The 24,999-nt window shown below is 49.4% G+C and overlaps 1 protein-coding gene across 1 annotated transcript in view; it reads left to right on the top strand.

Annotated features, from left to right (window-relative positions):
* The window catches only part of SLC2A9 (solute carrier family 2 member 9), a 135,887-nt gene that overhangs the window by 57,763 nt on the left and 53,125 nt on the right, over nt 1-24,999 (top strand). Inside the window, exon 6 of the mRNA XM_073804698.1 lies at nt 19,424-19,556. Coding sequence (XP_073660799.1) covers nt 19,424-19,556 — 133 coding nt within the window. The remainder of the gene's footprint in view (nt 1-19,423; nt 19,557-24,999) is intronic.

Raw genomic sequence — 24,999 nt, 5'->3', positions numbered from 1 at the left:
GTGTAAAGAGAAAGTAATCCATAAATTCCTCCCTTGGGGAACACGTTAAGGTTACTCTGGCCAGTTTGCAGTCACCTTTTAGAAGTATCCCATGTTTGCTCAAGGACGGTAGCTTTTTCTTGGCACATTGTAACACAGAGAATTGGTAATACAAAATGACTATGATGTCATCACAACAATTATTGTTAATCTACAAAATGCTAAGGAAAAATTTCACACGAGATTAAAAAGAGGTGAGAAAATGTGATTCTGTCATAGACAAATGAACTCCAAAGGGCAGGGCACACAGCAGCCCAGTTGCAGCTGCAGCATCGAGTCACGGGCATGCGGGTTCTGGTGCCAGACTGCCTGGGTCTGCCTTCCAGCCCCACCACCACGCGCTGTGGGACTTTGAGTAAAGTTTCTGAACCTCTCTTAGCCGTTTCCTTACCTATCAATGAGATTACAATGGCATCTCTCTCATGGAGGTTTCTTGTAAGGCTTGAAGAAGGAAACAGATGTCAAGCATTCGGAACAGTACCTGGAGCTGGTGGTAAATAGATGTCAGCCAATATCTCATTTAATTCATGTAGCAGCCCTTCGAAATGAATATTATTACTTTCTATGTTAGAGGTTAAAGGTTCAGGCTCAGAGAGGTTTAATAATTACCCCAGATGGCTACAGCAAGAAGGCAGTGGAGCCTGGTTGGAGCCTGAGCTTCCTGGCTTTGAAGCCATGACCTCTGTGCTGTAGGACGTGCAGAGCGGGACTTGCAGATGGGGAGCGCAGGGAGGCGTCCCCACAGTTTAGAGTCCTGGCACAGGAAGTCAGGCAGGCCAGTCCTCTTCGGTCTCATATGCTTCTCATGTGGCCCCAGCCCCTGAGCTCGTGAGAACACTTCTTTTCCGTGAGCTTTTCATCTTGAACTCTGTCCTTCGTTCAAGGCCAGGAAGAAAAATCCGTTTGATTTTTATAAAAATATAAGACACGTATTCATCCACGTTAAAGTGGATGCAGACAGCCCAACACCACTTTCACCTGGTGAGAATCTTCTTTATTTCTCCAGTGACTTAGAAATCACATCTTTTCCCTTTGAAATGAAGACTCTCATTTGGGGCACGCCTCAGGTGTTTTCTATAGCCGGAGAAAACATGCTGGTGGGTCGGGAGCAGCCACACGATGAATCTCCTTTGATGGGAAATAGGAAAAAAACAAAAAAATTAGAGGGGCTTCCCTGGTGGCGCAGTGGTTGCGAGTCCGCCTGCCGATGCAGGGGACGCGGGTTCGTGCCCCGGTCCGGGAAGATCCCACATGCCACGGAGCGGCTGGGCCCGTGAGCCATGGCCGCTGCGTCTGCGCGTCCGGAGCCTGTGCTCCGCAACGGGAGAGGCCGCAACAGTGAGAGGCCCGCGTACGGCCAAAAAAAAAAAAAAAATTAGAGACTGTCCCCTCCGCATCCTTGCTGCCACTTCAGAGGTCCTCACAGGGTGATGTCCAATCTCCTTCAGACGACCTTCCGAGCTCTGAATTTTCTCTTTTAGATAATTCAGCCTTTCTAATGGGGCAGTGTGAGTCCTGTTAGCTCCCTGTGTCGGCTATAATTGAGTCTTCCTCTCCAACAGTAGGAAAAAGAATTCTGTTCTGTGTGGGAAGGGCTCTGGCATCTATCAAGTGTTAGAGCTCATGTCTGAAAATTGCAATTTTTAAGGTTGATTTAGTGACCACTTCCAGCTGTAGTCAGAGGGCTGCCGTGCAGATATCCTTAAAGTGTGATCTGTGCCCCCCACCGATTCCTGCTGAATCTGAAACTCTGGGGGTGCGACTTAGCAATCTGTGTCTTAAGAGGCTCCGCCACCGGGGAAGCTGATGCCTACTCAGTTTTGAGAACTCCAGGGAGAGTGGCTCAGAGCAAGGACCCTGGGGCCAACGCCTGCGTTAGGATCCTGGCTCTACTACCTACTAGCTATGTGGCTTTAGACACAGCTGACCTCTGTGCATCTTTGTTAGTAAGATGGCAATAAGTGTGCACAGCTCACTGAGTTCTTGTGAGATTAGATGCAACGATACGCTTACAGTTCTTAGGACTCACTCCCTAAATATTAGCTCCATTTGGCTTCACTCCATATAAGGCATATGCTGGACCCCTCACCGCCTCACCTCTTTCCTGTGAACCATCAGAGTTAGCTGTTCCCACCTCAGTCTTCCTCAAATGACAATCCTCTCTTAAGAGACTTGCTTTGCTCTGCTACAGAGTCAAGTGCTCATCCACGTGACGATCTTTCCCAAGCACAGAGGTCAGAGGTCTCAGTTCTTTGTATCATCATAGATCTGACAGTGGGGTCCGTGACACTGAGATGCTCCCTAGGTGTGGAGGGAATGCACAAACTTTCCTTGACCTTGGAATGATGTAGAAAACCCCAATTCATGAATTTTCTAATGTTGTTTTGCTCCTGAGAGCACAGGCGAAGCCCCGTGCTCATCAGCTGTGATGTGTGTGGGCAGGCATAAGGCCACCGAGTGCTGTGCTGTGGCTCTGGGCTGTCCCCTCTCCTGACCTCGAGCTCCTCATTCCTAAAAGGAGGGGCCTACATGGAGTCCCTCCAAGGCTCCTGTCTGCTCTAGCTGCTGTGTGATGGCTAATGCCGTGGGTGGCGCGTGCCCCTGGGCTGGGGATGCTTCAGCTCGGCCCGTATCTCAGTTTGCAGGCAAGGAAGGTTGAAGGGATACAAAGGTACATTTAATTGATCTTGAAGTCATGCCATCTGGAATTTTAAAGACAGTCTCTGAAGCTTGCCTGAACTTTGCCGTCCTGTCTTTGAGACAGCTTCAGGGGAAAACGGTTAGCCCAGCTGCCCTCTGAGTAGGCGACCTGGTGTGGATGTTGGAAAGAGAGAGTTTCCTGAGCCCCAAGAAGGAAGAGATGGGTGGCTCTGGAGGTTTGCTTGGTCCTAAGTGTGCTGCCCTGTGACTCACATGGCCCCAGCAGCCAGACTTGTATGCCTCAGAGGGAAACCTTGAAGGCAGAACAGTTCAGCAAATGTCAGGCAGAGAGCAGGGTCATTGCGTCCTCAGACCTGGGCCCTGAGCTCCGAAAGGTCACATTTGCTGTGGGCCTCTTCCACACGTTAACTCATGGAATCCATGCAACCACCCTATGGTTTAGGTACCGTCGGTATCATCCCCATTTCACAGATGAGGACACTGAGGCAGAGAGAGATTTACAAATGTGCTCAAGGTCACACAGGTAGCGAGCTGCAAAGCTGGGGTTTGAATGCAGGGTGCTAGAATCCCTGCTGTTTTGGCCTTGGCCTTTCTCGGGCAGAACCCAGCTCAATAGAAGTGCTTATAACAAAATGCTCCCTGCCCACAGCCAGGTCTTACTGTCTGTGGTCCAGTATAACACGTTCTCTTCACACAAATGCTTCTGAACAGCAAAGGTACACCCTTATCACCTCCAGAAGTTTGGCCATTTTATCATCATCCCCATCTCATGAGGCTGTTGGAAAGACAAGATGGATGTGAAATGCCTTGTCATCTACATATTGCTGGACAGGAGTCCAAAGAGATTACATCACCTGCAGCCTCCAGCGCTCTTTGTGCAATGGCTCATTCTCCCTGGGGGCACTGTCATCATTAGACCCATTTCTCAGATGAGGAGAGCAAGTCTCAGGGATATTCAGTGCCTGATTCTGGGCTGCATGGCTGCAGAGGAGGACGGTACCCTCAGCCCCTGGCCACCCGGCCCAGCCCCATCCGTGCACCCTGTAGCGGCCACTCTCTCTTGGAAATAGGTCCTGAGCCATCTCATGCAGGCCCCTCACCACCCTGGGATGGGGGGAACCTTACAGGTAAGATCTGAAGTGACGCCAGGAGGCTGAGCCTCCAAGATGGCAGCTCAATCCCATCCTGATCTTTGATTTGCCCGACTGTCTAGTGCAAGTCACTCAGTGCCTCTGAGCCCCAGTCCCCCCATTTGGAGACCAGGGGGGCAGGGATGATCCTTCATTCACACAGCAAAGGAGGAGATGAAAGGGTGGAGCATGAGACCTAGAATTTGCAAGCAGTGGGTTTCATCCACATCATCTCACTTAAATTTCATCTCAACCTGGGAAATAGGTTCTGTCATCATCCCATTTTACAGGTTGGAAAATGGAGACTCAGGGGAAACCTTGCCCAGAGCTATCTGGCCAGTGATCTTGGACATGATTTAAACTTGGGGAGGCATTACGAATGTGTTATCGTATGTGAGACCCTCAAGCACACTGCTCAGTCCTTCCCTTCATCTCTGTGAGGACAGGTGTGTCCAATTCACCTGTCATCCTTGGAGCACGTACCCTTTACCCAGAAGTCTCGCAGAAGATGTTATTGAATACATGGGTAAAAACTCCAGCCCCATTTCCGAAGGAGCTGTCCTGTTTCAGGAACCGTGCTGAGCTCTTCACTGTCTGATGTGATCCCCACAACACACAACAATCCTCTAGGACCTGACTGCTATTATTATACCCGTTTTGCAGATGAGCAAACCGAGTCCCACAGGAAGTTGGAGAACTTGCCCATGGCCACCCACTAGCCAGGGAGTCTGGCCCAGACCCTTGCTCATATCGCCCTGTACGTCTGTAACCAAAGCAGTGCAGCCCAGGACTCTCACTTGACAGGGAGCTACTGCCCAAGACCCGAGCACAAAGTCTGGGGCACTCCGTGGCGCTTCGCCCAGATCCAGACTGTGGTCGGGTGCCCTCTAGTGTCTGCAGCCTGCAGGAGCCCAGGCCCCCATTTGGACTTTGTCTATTGGTGATGTATTCATTCATTCAACAGACATTTATTGAGCACCTACTGTGTGCCTGGCACTGTTCTAGGCTCTCTACAGCAGTGAACAAAACAGACAAGGACCTCTGACCTCACGAACCTTGCATTTTGGTGGAGGACATAGATCAGAGGCAGATACATATTTGAAGTCTGTCAGTAATGAATGCTGTGAAGCAGAACAAAGCAGGAAGGAGGGAGAGGGTGGCGAGGGAGGCTATTTTAGACAGGTTCTAGGCAGGCAGGGTCGGGGGGAGAGGCCTCTGGGACTGAGATGCATGTGAAGCATGGGAGCAGCAGCAGAGGCGGATTGCTGGGGGAAGAGTCCTAGCGCTTTCCCAGAGATGCCTCTCCGGTAACCCTCACCCAACCTGGCTTCTTCCCACCCCCTGCTGGTCCTGTCCATCTCCCACCAAGTCTCCAACTGATGCAGCGCCTCTCCCTCCCCCACCACTGCCCCTAAATTCAGGCGCTCCTCACTTCTCCGCTGGACCACTCCAGGAGACTTGCATCTGTAATTTCTACCTCATATAGCCATATAATTCTGACTAACTCAAATCAACCAGTATTTATTGAGGAGACACAATGCACCAGACCTCACAGAGATGAGACAGGCAAAGTCCCTGCCTGCAAGGAACTCGCTACTAGAAGGGCAGATGGAAGGGACCACAGACAGTGGCGTTCCGTGCAGAAAGCCCAAGCGTGGATAGACCACCAGAGCAGCCCTAAGGCAGCAGGGGACGCCCAGGGAAGCCTTTCTGGAGAGGGTGGTATCCACCTTAAGGATAAGGGGACAATTAGGTAGCCAGGTGGTAGGGAAGGGAGACACCATTCCAGGTAAAGCAAATGGCCAGTGGAAAAACAAAAATAAAAATAAGAAGATTGAGAGAGAGCTAGGCACATGTGGAAGCAGAGTGGCTCGATAAGAGTGCCACAGATTGAATGAATGACAACATGAATGAGTTAAGGCACTGAGATGTTAGCATTGCTTTGAAAATCCAGCCCCATATCCTTGGTGTGCAGAGAATGGAGGGTACTCAGAGGCAGAGGGGATGGGAGCATGCACATAGGTGCAGCCTAGCTTCTTAAAGATGAGGAAGCAGCGCCCGAGGGGGAGGGGTGCCACGCTTGTTCATTGGTGGGTTCAGCAAAGAGCCGCCAGGGGTGTCCGTGTCCAGGGAAGGGGCACCAGAGAGCTGACAGAGACTCCAAGGGGGACAGAGCACCCAAGGAGCAGGGACAGTGGCTGATGAAATTAGATGGGAGCCCCAGATTGTGGGTAAGCTGGCCTTTAACTCCTAGACTTCCCGCTCGTGTCTGAAAGGTGGGTTTCATACACTCAACCCAGACACGAAGTCACAGGCTCAGCGTAGCAGATCTAATCGCAGACACACTCTTCAATTAGGATGGGCAACTTGTATTGGCTCAGGACCACAGCAAAGGGAAAAAAGAAGCGACATCTCTTGGCTTCCAACCACGTACCAGGCCCACGCTAGGATATCGCAGCTGTCAACCTCACAGCAACCCTGCAAAATAAGTGTTAATTACTCTTCTCATGCGATTCCAGAGAGAACAAGTAATTTGCTTAAGGCCCCAGAGCTAGTAAGTAGAAGAACCAGAACTGAACTTGGGTCTAATTCTGAAGCTGAGTGGGGCTGTGAAAGGCCCAAGGTTATGGCCCAAATTTGTGACCCAAAGTCTTGGAGCTCATTGGTAACTAGACTGGTACATGACCACTGGCAGTCACACCTTCCATATCCCCAGAATCCAGGTCATCCATTGGAAAGTCCAAATCACAGGCCGTCCTTGTGCTTCTGTGAGCCTCAGAACAAGGCACATTTCTTTTTTTTTTTTTTTTTTGCGGTACACGGGCCTCTCACTGTTGTGGCCTCTCCCTCTGCGGAGCACAGGCTCCGGGCGCGCAGGCTCAGCGGCCATGGTTCACGGGCCCAGCCGCTGCGCAGCATGTGGGATCTTCCCAGACCGGGGCACGAACCCACGTCCCCTGCATCGGCAGGCGGACTCTCAACTACTGCGCCACCAGGGAAGCCCCAAACCACATTTCTTTGTCTTCCTTTCTTGAGCTCCATTTGGAGGACACTGATCTGATCACAGATGAGCCACAATGAGGATTTGTAGCAGGAGGTGACAGACGAAGCCCTGGTATGACTGGATCTGAACAATGAGACCCAGAAACCAGGATGATTCAGCTAGAACACAGGAGCCTGACGAAGGGGTTCATAATGAGCTTCAAGTTCAGGCAGCATTATTTAGAAAAGAATGCTGGTTACCTAATTCCCTCGGGAAAGAGAACAGTGATCTCTATAAACGTATTGTCAGAGAAATTGGACTGCTCAGGTTAAGAGCACAGAGCTGGGTACCACACTGCCTGGGGTGGGTGGACCACTCTGCCATTTATAAGACGCATGACTATGAATGCATTCATCACTTAACTTCTTGGTGCCTTTGTTTTCTCATCTGTCAACTGGGAATGGAGGCAGGGGTGTTGTGAGGGTGAAATCGAGTTACTCTGTATGAAGCACTCAGCAAATTCACACGTGCTCAGTGTCAACCTGTCACTGTAGGTTGGCCTGGGGAGGCACTCTGCAGGTCAACAACCTTTAAACATTGCATGGATTTCTCTCTCTAAAATGAGGAAGGGACAAAGTTGATTTCATGGAAAATTTTGCTGCAGGACTTTTAACCCCTCTCTCCACCTCTCCAGCCTCGGTTTCCTTATCTGTAAAATGGGAATAATAGCTACTGACCTTACTTTCCCATAAGATTGCTCTAGAACCAAGCGAAGCAGAAGGCACTCAAACCCTTCGAAAAGTAGAAACATGTTGTAGGAAGCGGGTAGGGAGCTGGCGTTTCTTGAAAGGTGACCCTGCGCAGGTCACTTCACTCACGTGTGGCACTTGGGACAACTTTCTGAGAGGTGAGTGTTACGCCCTGGGAGGGTAATTTCAGTATTATTTCTAAGACAGGAAAATGCGAGGGTAATCATACAGCGATGTTCTTGAGGTGTCTTTTGTTGTTGAAGTCAGAGTCAGACCATGAATACGTACAGTAAGTCCCCTACATACGAACGAGTTCCATTCCGAGAGCGTGTTCATAAGTCCAATTCGTTCATAAGTCCAACAAAGTTAGCCTAGGGACCCAACTAACACAGTTGGCTACACTGTACCAGCTATATCACCGCTGATTTTATGCTTGCTTCCAGACATCCTGGGCTTGAAATAAAGATACTGTACTACTGTACTCTATACAGTACTGTACAGTAAAGTACACAGAAGCACAACCACTTGTAGAGGACGCACACAGGTGACAATGTACACCAGACACGTGAACTAACTTGCGTGATAGGACATGCAAACACATGTTCGCATCTTTGGAAGTTCGCAACTTGAAGGTTCGTATGTAGGGGACTTACTGTACCTGAATCAGCAATTCTAGAACAACACGTTTGCTGCAATGACCTGAGCATCTTAGCGTCTGGATTGTACCCTGTGGGGTCAGGTTGTGTTGACTTCTGCAAGATCTGGAGTGGAGATGGTGAGAGATTGACCCATCATAAGGTGGTGTAGTGTGGTGCAGACACAGCTGGGGACATGGTCCCCACCCCAGGGCTCTGTTAGCTGCAGCCAGCAGCGTCCCCCCTCTGGAAGATGGTTGTGGGGACATCGAGGTCATGGGTTCCATGGACTTTCATTGACCGGTGCTGTGAGACCCAGCTTGTGACAAGTAACAAGCAAGGTGCATTCAACCCTTTTACAGAGCATCCCTTCGGAAGGTGACTGTTTCTCCCTCGCTGAATGGCTGATGCATGGACCTGCCCCTCACCCTGGTGGAATCCGTTTTGGTAACCGCGTGAGCCACTGGAGCTGAGCTCGAGTGATCTCTGATGAGTTCTGTACAGAACTTTCTACAGAGGAGCAGGATTGGTTCAGCCTAATATCATCTGCATATAAATTCACTATTTAGCTAGCAGCTGCCGAGAGGGAAGGCGATGGGTATTGCCTCGCACTGAGAACCATGTGGTATCAGGAATAATGTCACAAAAAGAGCCCCGTGCACAGTTCAGAAGGGCCACGCTCTTATTCAACTCTGTCCCCCAATTTCTCATGTGAGCTTGCCTCAGCTACTTAACCTTTGTGGGTCTCATTTTTCTCTTCTACAGACTGCAAATTATAATCATAGCTCATAGGGGACTATTATTGATGCTACTTTAGCCCTTTAATAGGATACCATGTAGGGAAGTTTTATGTGTGGTGTGCGTGTGCGTGTGTGTGTGTGTGTGTGTGTATTTAGTACTTTAAAAGCAGGGGTGTGTGTTATTTCAGGGGTCTCTATCTTACCTGCAGCATCGCTTACCTATGCCATTCATCTTACTCAACACGTATTCAGTCAAGAAGCATTTACTGAACACCTGCCAAGTGCCAGGCATTGGGAAGAAACATAAAAGAACATGGCAGGGGGCGGCCCTGAGAAGCTCAGTCTAGTCGGAGAGACATACCCATAAAGAAATACGTGCTGTACAGGTAACAAGTGCTTTCACGGGATTCTGTACCAGCAAGAGATGTCATCCAGAGGAGGAAATGCCGAAACTGTGAGGATACGTAGATGTTCTGTGGATAAGGGCAGGCGTTCCTGGGAGAGGAAGCAGCAGGTGCAAAGGCACAGCATCATGAAGTCAGCTTGTTAGGCTCAGGGGCGCCCTCGGGTTGGCAGGACCAGAGCAGAGGGCTCCTCTGTCTAGCCAGTGGCAAGGCTGGAATCCTGGAAGGGTGGTCATAAAACAGGGCTTTGTATTCCAGGCGAAGAGATTTGAACGTGATCGTGAGGGCAGTAGGGAACTGCTGAACGTTTTAGACAGAGAAGTAGCTTAGAACGTCAGATTCACATTTTAGAAGGATCACTCTGAGGCTGTGAGGGGAAAGCAAAGAATGCAGTAGGATTTCGGGACAGTTAAGATGCTGCTGTCAGAATCCAGGCAAAACGTTGTAAGAAACTCCCCTAAGGCAAATGCTAGCAAGGTAGAAAAGGAGAGGGTGCACAAGACAGAGATTTCAGAAACAGAGCCGATAGGATTATATGCGGATAGGCAGCAGATTGGATGGCGGTGGGAGGCCTGTGAGTTAAAGGCGGGAATGGAGGCGATGTCGGGTTTCTTAATTGAATTTCTGGACAGGTGGTGATAGCCCCAACTGTGGTCCAGGGACAGGCATGCGTGGGCTGGGAGGTGGGGGACACCATGCAGAGATTATGGAACCCAAGGGTTATCAGTGGCGCTGTCCCCTAGGCAACTGGAAATGTGAGTTAGGGGCCCCAGTGAGAGGTGTGGCCCGGATGTAGAGGTTGGGAGTCATGGCCCCATACATGTGTCTGAGGTTGGGTTCCCCAGGGAAGAGACACTGAGATGGAGATCTGTGAGCAGGAAGTTGATTGGGGAGTGTTCTCAGATCAACACCTGTCAGGCAGTAAAGGAAGCAGGACTCAGCAGAGGGAGAGGACGAGCTGCCCTCAGTCGCCACAGAGGTCTCAGCCCGCAGGGAGCTTTGGACCTGGGAGGACCCGTCAGAGACGCACCACTTTCAGGCGGGGGAGGAGAGGCCTTTGTGCCTCCACGTCAGCCAGCCGCTGGGTGAACCTTGCTGCTAAGGAGGCGTGAGTTGCCTTGTGGAGGAAGCATCCTTCAAGGGCATGCGTGTGAGGGAGGGCGGGGACCCACCTGCTCTCGCACAGCCAACAACACTCCTGGCAGCTGGGGGATGAGCCCCTCAGTTCTGCGCCACACGCCACTGTCTGCCGCAGGTGGAGGTGAGGCCCTAGGTTCTCAACTGGTTGCCACCGGAGCCACCTGGACAGCTTGAACAACCCAGCGCCCAGGCCACGCCCCCAGGCCCATTAACCCCAGATCTCCAAGTGTGGGAGACCATGGGCATCAGTAGTTTTCAAAATCCCCCAGGTGATTCGAACGTGCAGCCACGTCTAAGAACCACTGCCCTGGGGGAAGTGATGGAGACGAACAGAAAAGAGGGCTGGGCTCAGACCCCTGGGAAGGTGCTCAAAGAAACGGGAGAAGAACCAGGCGAGAGGTGTCCTGGAAGGTAACAGGCAGTGGATTCCAGAAAGAAGTGCTCCCCTGCAGCAGGAACCCATGTGGCACCATGCCTGAGGGAGAGGGTGACCCAGCTGCTCTAAAATACACCTGGGATTTGGCTTTCATTGGGCATTGTAAGGTGGCAGACACAGAGGCACTGCCTTTGAAAGAAGAGTTGATTATTCACAGTCCCCTTGTGAAGGTGCGCACCACCCCATGCAGGGCCACACGAGGAAGCACCAGGGTGTGTCAGGAGGCAGAAGGAGAGAGGACAGGGCGCGGCCCAGAGCCTTTATTGTGGCTTCTGTGGGAAGGAATGGGGGAGGCAAGCTTGGGAAAGCTCAGGATGACATAGTTTGAATAATTTCACGTGGTCCCAGGGCTACAGAGGCTGTCTCTACTTGTCTGGTACCTGGCCCTGGGGCGATTTAGGGCAGGGGGCATATTGACTTGGTGTGTCAGAGTTAAATAGAGGAAGTGGTTGGTGTGGGCTCTGGATTGGTTGGTTTGTGTGTTAAAGGCATGCTCCCAGGCAAGTTGTTTGCTAGGAATTAGCTAGCCTGGGAGGGGGAGTCTCTCCAAGATATCAACTCATCATAAAACACAGGAAGTAAAAAGCAAGGTTAATAACCAGCCCCGAGGGCCCTCAGTTTGGAGGTCAGAGTGGGCTGGATTTCAGCCTCAACTCACCCCCTGGGGGCACTGGGCACAACTTTCACAGTACACAGTAGCCTTGACCTTGGATTCCTTGGGGCTGCAGAGGAGATGACTCTTCAGAAGAGAGAGAAAACAAGATGCAAACTCCCAGGTCAGGGAAACTGCGGTGGGAGGGGGCTTGATCCCAGGGATGGAACTCTCCAGAATTCCTGTGAAAATGCTCACAAGGAAGGAATATCAGCTATAAACGTCCTGCCAGCCCCAGGGAGCTGACCTATTTCTTTACCTCTTCCATCGTTGTGGGGAGGGGGGGGGGTCAGATGCTGGGTAGAAGCTGGGGGAGGGAAGGGGGAGGAAGAAAAATGAACCTCAAACATCTACCTCCCACCCCCACCTCTTTCCACTGCAGACTCCAGCTCGATGCAAGCTTGGACTGGCAGGGGGAGGGGGGTGGAAAATTCGTCACAGTTTCAAAATCATCAGGTTGATTTTGAAACTGTGACTCTGGGGCCATCTAAGATCCCTGAGATGGGGTGGGGAAGGGCACCCTCAGTGATTACATTTTGAATGAATGTAGGAGAGAAAAACCAAGGTTGTGATTCGAAGACACCATGAACTCTATGTTTTTAAACTTTGTTGCAGTTACATTTGTAAAGTATCCAGCATGGAGCTTGACACTTGGAGAGCTGGATGAATGTTAGCCTTGAGTCTAATGAATGAGATCTTAAATATGAAGACATATAAAGAAAAATAGCCCATTTCATCCCCCAAATAGTCCTGTGAGGGAGATCTCCTTCCTCCCCGTCTCACCTCCAGTAGCATGGAGCTCGGCGGCCTTGGGAGCCTGTCCTGGCAGTGGCAGGAGTGGCCACCAGCATCACCTTCCCGGCTCCACTTGACCGGGGGGCGATGGCACGATGTGATGTCCTTAAATTAGAACCTGACTTGGGATAAGATCAATGATTCCAACTCTACTTAAAAGTTTTTGCTATCTCATCATGGTCCAGGAGGGTTTTATGAATGGAAAGGCCTGAGGTCATCTATAGCTTGGGGGAAATAGGACCTAGAAGTCTATTTTAAAAAAGGGAGCCTTGCAGATGAAAGAGGAAGATAACTGAGTTACCGCAAGACCCACTCACCTTACCTGAGAGAGAGTGAAAATCATCTCGGCAGACAAGACTCCATTTTTCTTCCCTCGTAAATAAAATAAGCAAGTGTGAGGGCTCTGACCTCATGCTTTACTGAACACAACAGGCTCTAACTGGCGCCACAGGGACTCATCTGAGAGTCACTCTCCGTAGCACTTAGCGGTCCCATGTTAGGTGGGTCATACTGTTACCAAAAGTGGGGTCTGGCTGCTCGCCCCTCAAAAGCCAGTAAAGAGGCAAGTTGGTGGAAAGGAAAGTTTGCTTTATTTCAGCTGACGGCAACCGGGGGTTGGCGGGGGGAGGGCGGACTCCTGTCCAAAAGCTGACTCACCGCCCCCCTCCACAATCAGGGGGCAAGAGCTCTTATAGGTGGAGGAAGGGGGCTACATGCAGAAGCAGCACAGTCAGCTCCGACAGTCATCTTGAAATTGGTCACATGGTGGTCTGATCGGCGTCATCTTGACTGTTTTACTACAGTTAATCTTCAGTTCCAAGGCTGGTTTGTTCCCATTTCTTTGAGTCCAGTTCTTGGAATTGTGGCAATTTATGTCATGGCTACCGTCTGGTCATCATGTAGTTAACTTCTTCCACCTGGTGAGGGTTTTAGTATCTATAAGACAGCTCACAGGATATGGCTCAGAGTATTATTTATAGCCCTTGAATAGAAACTAAAGGGCCCTGACTATGCTTAATGACTAAACTATTATTATTTAGTCCTGTTGGACAGTTTTCCTTTGTTTCTGCATTTTCTCACTTCTCTGATTAAACTTATTCTTTGGCTAAAGTTTTTCCACAGACAAAAGACAGGTGGAGAACATAGTGCTGGGTCAAGGACCATAGGGTCCTTCTCCATTTCAATACATGATTTTTAAAAACATGCTTTTTGTTTGAATAGCTCCTGAGAAAGAAATGCAGGGCTTTCCTGGTGGCGCAGTGGTTGGGAGTCCACCTGCCGATGCAGGGGACACGGGTTCGTGCCCCGGTCCGGGAAGATCCCACATGCCGCGGAGCGGCTGGGCCTGTGAGCCATGGCCGCTGAGCCTGCACGTCCAGAGCCTGTGCTCTGCAATGGGAGAGGCCACAACAGTGAGAGGCCCGCGTACCTCAAAAAAAAAGAAAAAAAAAAAAGAAAGAAATGCAAATGGCAGGGCTCTTTGCAACAGCGATGGTATGTAAGAAGCCCCTTCCCACGCTCCTGTGTTTCTCCAGTAGGTATTTATTGAACAACTACTATGTGCCAGGCATGCTCTCTGCCCTCAGGCAGCAAGAAGTCTAAACTGTAATGGGAAATGCTGAGACCTCGTCTCGGTGCTAGGACCAGGTACCCAGGAGCATCTTTGAGGACCACTGGAGGCTGATGGAAGAGGTCAGATCCGCTGGGTCTGGTGGCTTCATGGTCCCTCCTTGGTCACTGAGGCACCTGTGACCAGGCTTCATGGATCAGAACTCAGGTTCTGGGGTCTGAGACCTGGCGTTCAGTCGGGGCTCTGTGACCAAATTGGGGCCCTGATGAGTCATTTAACCTCTCTATGCTGTGGTGACTATTTCTGTAAACTGGGCATCCTCATGGGCTCCATCTCGGTGGACAGCTGTGAAGATGCAAAGAGATAGTCTATGTGATGAAATTTTCACGGTGTTTGGTAGTAAAAACTGCTCTTTCCTGTGGAATGCTAGTGTGTGGATTCCTAGGCCGAACACTTTATACATCTATTAAATCATTAAACCCCCCCCCCAATGACCAATGTATAGACATAAGCATTATCCTCATTTTACAGATGAGAAAACTGAGGCATGCGCAGTTAGGTCACTTTCCCAAGGCCACAGAGAGTGGGAGAGAGGCAGCATTCAAATCCAGACAGCCTGCTCAGGATCTGTGCCCAGGCTGCAGGTCACTGCTCATAAGTGTTCACGATAGTTATTACGTCGTTGGCAGATCAGACGTATTCATTCATTGTTATAAATGCTTAGATAAAGCACTTGGTGCAGCCATCCCTAGAAGCAAGGCATTGTGGCTATTTGTATTATTATTTGGGTGGGTCACATGGCATAATATGGCTGAAACAGTCTACTTAAAATGATCAACGACCCACATACCCACTCGTACTTTTCTTGGTAGAAGATGGGCAATTATTACTCCTAAATACAACATCTCTCCCTATGACTGCCTAACATTTCTGGGAAACCTCTAAACACTCACTGGAAAGAGCCAAGTTCACGTACTCCGCTGTTGGCTAAGCTCAGGGCCTCGGGAGTAGACTGTTGCCCGAGCTCCACTCTAAACATTCCCGCTGTTCTTCCTCCCCGGTCCAGACACCATCAGCACCGCAAGCTGGGGCTCACCCACCCTGGGGTCAGTAGCATCAGTTTTTCTCCAGAGATGGAGCCCAGATCACAGCTACCAAAGTGATCACCGTTAGGAAAGATTGCATTTAAGACGCTGTGGATCACAGGCTGTACTGGGCTTCTCAGTAATACTGGGAATCCATTCAATGTACTCACAGACTGCATGATTCCAGAAATACTGAATTGTAGATTCGGGGAAATAGGGGGTGTCCATCTCAGTTCAAAGGCTCCTGGTTGTTCTCAGAGCCAGGTCCAAGTGCCATGGAATAGCAGCAAAGCCACCCATGACCCAGCCTCCACCCAAGCTCCCACGTCTCCAGCATCCCCTGGTCCTACATTTCCTCTACAGTTGTTGTTTCCAATGATCCTGGGTGCCTCGGCACATCCGTACTTGCTGTTCCTATTCCAAGAGTACCCTTCCAGCTCCCCTCCTCCTTCCACCCCGTGGCAGCTCCAAGGCTGCCACCTCTGGGAGGGGCCTCTCTAATTTGATGCTGTGGGAAAAGCTTGGGCTTGATTCCCACCTGTGCAGTTGCTGGCTGGAGGCCTCGGCACAGATATTACATTGTCTCCACATCTCTCCCATGCAAATAGCACCAGCTGCTGGAAGGTCAAAAGACACAATCATGTGATGAGCTCACACCATGCCTGGCACATAGTAGGAGCTTAATTGGGTTGGTCCCCTTGTCTTTTTCCCCCAGCTTTCTGGTTTTGCTCTTACTGAGACAGTAGCCAAACTCTAAGAGAAAACAAAATAAACACACACACACACAAAAAAGGTGTAGTGAAAATTCTACTTATATGTATGTCATTTTTTATTCCATGATTCTTTTTAAAAATTAAGATACAACTCACATACCATAAAATTCATCATTTAAAAGTGGTTTTTAGTATATTTGCAAAGTTGTGCAACCATCACTTCTTTCTAATTCTAGAATATTTTCATTACCCCTGTTGATGAAAAATTAATCAGTCGATCTAAGAAAGAAATGGAAAATTTTATTTGAGCCAAATTTGAGGATTATAACCCAGGAAGAGCACCTCAGAAAGCTCCAAGAACTGTTGCACCTGTTAGAAATGAAGGCAGAGTTATATAAGTTTTTTGAGACAGAGGGGTGTACATTAAATGACGTATTATTGACCATTTACACAATCCAGATCCAAGTGTGATCGTGGCCCCTTCCAAGGTCAGGAAGGAATGTTATCTTTAAGGAGCTGTCTTGTTGATGCAAGGAGACTGTTCCTCTTTATGGCTGAGCAGGTATTGCTGCTGATGGGGGAGGTTTGGTGGATGCATAATGCAGATACACAGTGCACAGTAGAGGGCAGAGGAGCCAGAGGGCAGGGACAATTTTTTATTGAAAATTTTTCTTGTCTTGCCATAAAATATGAATTTTATTTCACACCCCAAAAGGTAACCCCACACCCGTCAGCATTCCCTCTCCGCTCCCAGCCCCTCAGGGCCACTTGCCTGATATGCAGCAAAGCCAGTGTACTGCACCGGGTTGTGGTGAAGGAAAGTACAGCATTTATTGCAGGGCACCAAGCAAGGACAACAGGCACTTCCTGCTCAAAAGACCCGAACTCCCAGATGGCTTTCAGGGAAGGGTTTTTAAGGACATTGTGAGGGAGGGGGTCGCAGGGTGCCCGATCAGCTTGTATGCAATTCTCTGATTGGCTGATGGTGAGGCAACAGGATGATGGTTCAGGAATCTAGATGTCGGTCTTCTGGCTCCAACCAGCCTGGGGGTCTATAAGTTGATGGTCACTCTGGGGTCTGCCTGCTGATGGTCAGCAGTTTCCATCTAGTGGTGAAACCGTGTACCTCAGATTGGGACTTGAACCCACGGTCTTTTAATTGAGATCACGCACCTGGTCTCAGAACTTAATGAAGCTCAGGTTCTTGATGTTTCATTGCAGACAGAATTCAGTGAGAGACAAAGTGATCTGTAAGAAGTGGATTTGTTTAGAGAGAAGCACACTCCACAGACAGAATGTGGACCATCTCAGAAGGCGAGAAGCCTCAAAATATGGCTTGGTTAGTTTTTATGGACTCGGTAATTTCATAGGCTAATGAGTGGGAGGATTATTCCAACTATTTTAGGGGAAGGGGCGGGGCTTTCCAGGAACTGGGCCACCACCCACTTTTTGGCCTTTTATGGTTGGCCTCAGAACTGTCATGGCGTCATGGGTGTGTCATTTAGCAAGCTAATGTATTACAGTGAGTGTATAATGAGGCTTAAGGTACACCGGAAGTTGAATCTTCCGCCATCTTGGACCTAGTTGGTTCTAACCAGTTTTTGTCATATCCTATGGTGGCAGGAAACCACGCATCTTGTAAACAGTGGGGGGTCCATGGGCAGACAAAGAAAAGCAGGAAGCTCCAGACTGACAGGAAACCACACCTTTGGGGTGATAAGTGTCCTGGAAGCAGACAAAGAAAGATGAGGCAATTCGGGAATCTCTTGTGTCCAAATGTAACCTGTTGTTCATTATGCTCTCATTACAATAAAATTAGCCTTGCAGATAAGTACCCATCATGCACCGACACCGTGACACTTCTGATCTAAGCTAAATAAGGACAAACATCCCTCCTCCCCTTGGGAAGATGGAGCTGGGATGAAAATCAAGGAATACAACCCCCAAACTCTTCCTTCCCCAGGGAATATTCTACGCCTTCATTTGTATACCCTGGCTTGCCAAAGAAGCCCAGGACAGCAGCTCACCTGTCTGCCCCTCTCTGAGAGCGTATTGTTGCTTAAATAAATTCTCACGTTACTTTCTTAACCTCCCTGCCTTGTCTCCGACTTCTTCTGCAACGAGACAAGAACCTTAAATTCACCGGGAACAAGGGCATCTGAACCTTCTCCCTTTGCGAAGCCTTTCTAGGTCTGGATGTGTCTTCTTTTCTCCTTGTACTTTCTTAGGAAATGAAACATTCAAGAATTCCACAGTGAGACATTTTTTCCTCTTTCTCCGCATCAGAACTGCTGTCTATTGATGTTCTCTCCTTTCAGAGACACGATGAGAGTTTATTTGTAAACCTGGGTTTTAAAAAAAAATCAGGAAGAATGCTGCCTTAATCAGCATAAAAATATGCCCCCCCCCCCCCCCCCCCCCCCCCCCCCGTGCAGCATTTAAGCTACCTAATAGGCGAATGGCGCTGCTTGAAGGGACTCAAAATGCCTCTTGAATGGTGGGTGTTGCCTGCTTGCCTTTCACAGCCGGTGGGAAGTGACAAGTTCCCCCACCTCAGGGGCGAGCTGTGCCCAAAGGCCCACCCTCACTTCCCTGGGGACGTGGAAAAGCTCCAGCCGCCCTTCACTGACAGGAGCAAGATGGGTCGGATATCCTGGGCCTCGGAGGCGTCTGGGTGGTACCACCCGCATGGTAGTAGTTTCCTCTGTGTTCCTACTGGGTGCCAGGCCTCACAGTGAAGGCATCATCTGATCCCACTCTCACGCCTGCCTGAGGGGTGCCTGTGGCTGTCCCCATTCCCCAGGTGAGGAGAAGGGGATTCCAAGGGGCCGTGAGGATGTTTCCAAGGCCACACAGCCAGGAAACAGCTGAGCCGCTTCAGGCCAGACTTGATGCCCCAGGGCCTCTGAGTTGGCCAGCTCTTGGCTTCCCCAAACTGCACCTTCTCGGAGTCACCCTTCAGGTAACCGCCCGTCAGGTGGCTCTGAGGATTCACCAACCCCCTGCATGGAGATACCAAACACGTGGGCCTGGTGCTAAACTGTTCCCAGAAGGGGGACCCTTTCCAGGGCCCGAAAGTGGACTCTTGTCTGATACTCGGAAATGAATTGTCCAAGGAGACACACGTGCTGACAAAGCAAAAGACTTTATTGGGAAGGGGCGCCCGGGCAGAGAGCAGCAGGGTAAGGGAGCCCAGGAGAACTGCTCTGCCACCTGTGTTGCAGTCTCAGGGTTTAGGGCAATGGGGTTGGTTTCCGGGTTGTCTCTGGCCAATCACCATCTTGCTTGTGCCCATACTTGGTCTGACTCAGGGTCCTTCCTGGCGGAGTGTGCATCTCTCAGCCAAGATGGATTACAGCGTGAGGGTTTCTGGAAGGTTGACAGGACTTATTATGGGCTGGCATCTCCTCCCTCCTTTTGGCCCCTCCCGAATTCGCCCATTTAGTTTTAGGACCTCCTGTGTGAGACAACTCATGCAAGCGGTCATTATCATGCTTGGCCAAGGCGGGCGGTTTCAGTCAATGGTTCCCTAACAAAACCAGTGTCCAATCGCTCCCCAGCCTTTGTTCCTGGGGCTCACACTGTGCAGAGGGACCCTGTGCAGACAGCAGAAGCTGCCTGGCCCAGGGGCCTAGCCCCCAAATAATGACTGAAGTCCTCATCATTCACCAGCCCCCTCTTCTCCCTTCAGGAGAGCACCTGGCCGTACCTGTTTGGGGTGATTGCTGTCCCCGTCTTGGTCCAGCTGGTGAGCCTGCCCTTTCTCCCTGAGAGCCCACGCTACCTGATCTTTGAGAAGCACGACCAGGCTGGAGCTGAGAAAGGTAGGAGCCGCTTTGTCTGGTCCATGTGGCTCTGGCCTCTTCACAGGGGTCAGCGCTGCAGGGCATGCTGGGTGCCCTAGGACACCCTATCCCGTTTCATCTTCCCAACAGCCTGCTATGGGTGGCCCAGAGTGGGGACACAGATCAAAGTGTCAACTGAAAAAAATGCACAGCATGAGAGTTGTGAGTTAAGTTTTATTTGGGGCAAAGTGAGGACTATAGCCTGGGAGACAGCATCTCAGATAGCTCTGAGAGACCGCCCGAAGAGGTGTGGGAGTGTCAGTATATATGATTTCAGTGAAAGGGGTACGTACAGTCAAGCACACATTTTGGCAGAAGGCTGCTGCTGGTCACGAGCAGATGTCACCGTTAATGATTTTAGTGCTTTTCTAGATATGAGGATATGCAAGAAATTTCAGCTCATAAAATCTTCTCCTGAAAATATCTCTCTGAAGCCCTGTTCTACCAGTTTTTCCCAGAGCACAGAGCGCCTCATTCCTGATCCTTGCCCGGAAGTCCTTTCAGGGGCTGTTGAAGGTCAGCGACTGCAGTGGCTAGTGACTTAATCCTTGTAGAACCAGATAGCAAGTGACAATTTTACCGTTAGCAACAGGGAGCCTGGAAAAGCCAGGACAGAGTAGGATAAGGCCCAGGTCTGCTCACCTCTGCTCAGTGTCTCTCCGTGGTCACCTCTCAGGTTGTCCCAACCCCAGAGATGCTGCATATTTCTTAGTGGTTTAAGTCTATCCCGGCCCTCCCTCTGCTCCTCTCGTCCTCACTGATCAGATTTCCCATCTTAACATTCACATGCAAGGAAAGGGAACATACAAGCACAGAATGAGCCCTCACATCACACCAGCATGGGGCCTCTGCAACAAGACCCACTGGACCATTCCCATTAGCCCTGCAAGGGAACAGAAATACACCCATTTTACAGGAGGGAAGCTTGAGGCCCACGTGGGGCTTGGCAGTCATCTTGTGTAGCTTTCTGGGCCAGATTCAAAGTAGAGCTTTCAGAATCAGAGACATTTCTACAGCCCAGAAAAGGCAAAATCATTTTGCCTGGAGACAGACAATGTAGAATGAACAATAGCATACCCATTCTTTTAGTTTTATAAAACAAGACTTGGTCGGCAGCACCGAGGTTCAGCATGAGGGCTGGGAATAACTAGTGCTGCCTTCACATCCCAGCTCTGCAGTCTGACCTTGACCAATTCTTTTCACCGTTCTGATTCTCAGAATCCTCATCTGTAAAAAGGAAATGATATAAGCCTCCCCCATGGGCTTGTTGTAAGGATTAAATTAGATGATATCTATATCTATATGGTCCACAATATTACCTGCTGTCATTATTACTGAGGACTCTGTCCAGTTTCTTATTATCCATATCCTGTCCTCTAATCTAAATTTCCCAAATGTCCACATCCAAGAAAAAACTGAGAATTATATGTAGTCCTTAGCTCACTATAATTTGTGCCACATCTTTTAAAATCCAAACAACCTAAGTATTTTCTGAATTGACGTGTCATAATGAAATATTAATAATTGCCTACGTCTGTCCAGCAGTTTGTAGTTCAGATTTATTTCCTCATTTACGACATTTCTATAACATGAAATCAGAGAACATTATCATTACTTTCATTTTTTGGATGAAGAAACAGAGGCTTACTGGGGTGAAATGACTTGTCCAGGGCTGTGGTTATATCGTTTCTGGTTTCTAGAGGCCTTTAAAAATTGATGGAAAGGACAGATCTTTCTTCGGTGGACGCCCAAATACACAAAATTTGTGGAGCATGGTGGTGGGGATGGGACTTGAGCCCCCTCCCCCAGAAGCCACAGGGGACCCTGGTTAATAGCTCCTCCCCCATCTCACAGCCAGTAAGTGACAAAAGAAGGACTGGAACCCAGTGGTGATTTCCCTCCCACCACCCTCACGCACAGAGGGACACAAGTGGGTAGTGGTCTACGGGGCTTCCCATGGGGCCCTTGGGGAGGCAACCTATCCAAAAGTCAGGCTTCAGGGAAGAAGGCTGATGGTCAGATTGTTGGAGGCTCTGGAGTAAAATGAAGGCAGCTGAGAAGGAGCCAATGGGATCTGATTTCCAAAAGCAACTAGGTTATAGGTTGTTAGAAGACAGCAATTCCTCCAGCTTGATCTCCTGGCATGTGAGGATGCCCATCTGGCTCCACTGGGGAGGAAATCCTGGGAAACGCTCCAATTAAGTACAGTCAGAATGGGCAGTGCATCCAAATGCCAGACAGCACAGAAGGTTTAAAAGATTTATTTCATAGCACAACAGGGAGTGAGAGAGAAGGCCAGTTGTAAAAAATGATAAATATTACATGTACGCTTTATAAAAAGAACAAAGATGTTGGCCTTAGGTTGAAATAGAACATTGAAACCTGCATCTATACTAATAAAAGTGCTAAGTTCACTCCAGGCATTCAGCAAACAATGGATATTTACTGTGCTGGGTGCTCTGCCAGGTGGTGGGGAGAGGAGAGTATAAGGTGGTCTTCCAGCCTTCCAGGAGGTGAAGGGGGCATCTAGTTACGGGAGGCAGACACACTCCTCAATGCTCATCTGCATTGAGAACATTTCATTCTAAGCACTTCACATTTGTTAGAACTCCTCAAGACTGTTGGTTGTTCACAACAACCATGGAAAGTAGATCGCATTATTAGTTCCATTTTAAGACAAAAACGAAACAAAACTGAGGACAAGATAACTTAACCAAAGACACAAAGCTAGCAAATGGCAGTGCTGGGATTTGAACTCTGAAAGTCTTGCTCTGGAACCTATGAGCATAAATAAAACACACTCTATTACCTACCACCTTGTTTGGCACCATGGGAGATACACCTTGCCCAGTCTGTTGGTAATTTGGTAGAAAGGACCCTGTAGCAGTTAGCTATTACCATAATAATGCTGCATAACAAACCACCTCGGAACTCACTGGCTGAAGACAATGGCAGTTACTCTGTTAATCTTGATAGGGCTTGCCCTTGCAACTCTTCTTGTCTCAGCAGAAGCTCTCTCACATATCTGGTGGTCAGCCAGCTGATCCAGGATGGCTCAGCTCTGTTCCATGTACCTCATCCTCCAGCAGGCTTAGCTCAGGCATATTCTCACAGCAAGCACAGAGGTCCCAGAGAGGAAGCGAAAAACACAAGCAGTTTTTCAAGCTTTGAATCAGCTAAAATACTATTGGACAAAGTCACATGATCAAGCCCCAGAGTCAGAGAGGGAGGGGCTACACAGTTACGGCGCAAAGGACATACATGTAGAGAAGCAATGAATGGAGGCCATCAATGCATACAGTCCATACCACACTCCCCTTTCCGGCTTTTCCATCCTCCCCACCCCCAGTTCAGAGTGGCAAGGGGTTGAGTTCCAGCCCTGAGTCTGATTTCTTTGTGCCCTCTTGCCAGTTGAGGAGAAGTCCCCAGCACCTAAAACTGGGGGAAAGAGCCCAAACTTCCACTGTGAGAAACAGTGTTTATTTAATTGAATAGAAATGAAATATGAGCATGGGGAATGTGATAGGGCAACGCTTCAGACACTGGAGTCAGGGAAGTTGCATCTATCAGGACCTTTTGGGTTATAGGAGACAGAAACTCAAAACAGCATAAGCAGGCTTCCCTGGTGGCGCTGTGGTTAAGAATCTGCCTGCCAGTGCAGTGGACATGGGTTTGAGCCCCGGTCCAGGAAGATCCCACATGCCGCGGAGCAACTAAGCCGGTGCGCTGCAACTACTGAGCCTGCGCTCTAGAGCCCTTGAGCCACAACTGCTGAGCCCACGTGCCACAGCTACTGAAGCCCGTATGCCTAGAGCCCGTGCTCTGCAACAAGAGAAGCCACTGCAATGAGAAGCCCGTGGACCGCAAAGAAGAGTCGGCCCCGCTGAACGCAACTAGAGAAAGCCCTCGTGCAGCAACGAAGACCCAACACAGCCAAAAATAAATAAATAAATAAATGATTTTTAAAAATACTATTAAAAAAAACAGCATAAGCAAGAGGGAAACTTTTAACACATGTCCCTAGGAATGGGATTTGAGGGCACCAATAATTACCACTCTTCTTTCTGGCTCAAGTTTGACACCAATACAGAGATGGATGCAGAAGTGGAGGAGATGCAATAAAAATGTCACTTTTAGTTTGGATAAAGAAAGGCCACTTGGCAAATTGGCTTTTGGTCTGATGGCCAGGAGAGCCTCATAAGACGGTACTCATGGGCTCCCAACAGGGCCCACCCCTGAAAAATGCAGAACACGGAAGAAAAGACCGTGTTCTCCTCCAACCAGAGAGATCTCAAAATTAAAGGGAGGAACTAAGCTGTGTGGGCCATTTCTCTCCCCAACTTACCAATGAGCTAAGTCCCTTCTCGTTTCCTGGGGACCAGTGAGTGAGGGATGGGCAGAGAGGGCGGAAAGAATGGTACCTTAAGGAAATGCCCCTCCAGGAGGAAAGTAATATCAGAAGTGAGCCATATGTGTTCTGCCTTATAATAGGGATAGAGAAGGCTGGATTTCCTTAAGCATGGTGGGATCCAGGAGATTAAACTAAGTCACCAAGGTACTGTCCCTCTCTCAGCAACTCCTAGACATTCTTAGGATTTCATTGGCTTCATTCTTAGACGGGTTTTCTCCATTTGGCATCAAGACAGTCTTGAGGAGTTCCAACTTTTAAACACTGTTTTAGAAGGAGAGAGATTCCCTTTCACATAGCACACATCTCAATCCCTGAAGGAAATAATTCTAATTGGCCCTTCCTGGGTCACATGGCTATGCTTGAACCAATCACTGCCCCAGGAGTTAGAATTCCCTGATGGGAATTCCCAGAATTGACCAGTCTAGGTTACTATCCAGTCTGGTGATTGGGGGATGGAGGGCTGCAAGGTTTGATTGACATCTCTAGTAGAATTATAGAGAGTCCAGGAGGATGGCTTCAAGAAAGATACAGGCAAGAGAAAAAAGTAATATATGCTCATCACCGTGAAGGAACGATACCTCTGGATGCTCCTTCCCGGTAATGCTTTGTCATCCCAGCCCCCATGGTCTGTATTTTTGTCACCAGGCCCTGATCAGGCATATAGACTTGGCAGAGAGCTCAGACCTCAATCCCCAGATAAATAAAAAAGCAGTGCTTTTTATTGCTGTTGTTTTGTGGATGCGAGGGAGTGTGTTTCTATGGCATTTAGAAGCCAGTTACTGGCTAGACCTGAATAGAAAAAGAAGACTGTCCGTTATTGGCTGCTATTGTTTTTTTTGTTTGTTTTTTTTTTTTTTGGTACATGGGCCTCTCACTGTTGTGGCCTCTCCCGTTGCGGAGCACAGGCTCTGGACGCGCAGGCTCAGTGGCCGTGGCTCACGAGCCCAGCCACTCTGCGGCATGTGGGATCCTCCCGGACCGGGGCACGAACCCGCGTCCCCTGCATCGGCA

Source organism: Tursiops truncatus, chromosome 5, assembly GCF_011762595.2.
Source record: "Tursiops truncatus isolate mTurTru1 chromosome 5, mTurTru1.mat.Y, whole genome shotgun sequence".
NCBI lineage: Eukaryota > Metazoa > Chordata > Mammalia > Artiodactyla > Delphinidae > Tursiops > Tursiops truncatus.
The sequence above is the reverse complement of the archived record's forward strand: the minus strand, read 5'-3'. Positions and strand labels throughout refer to the sequence as shown.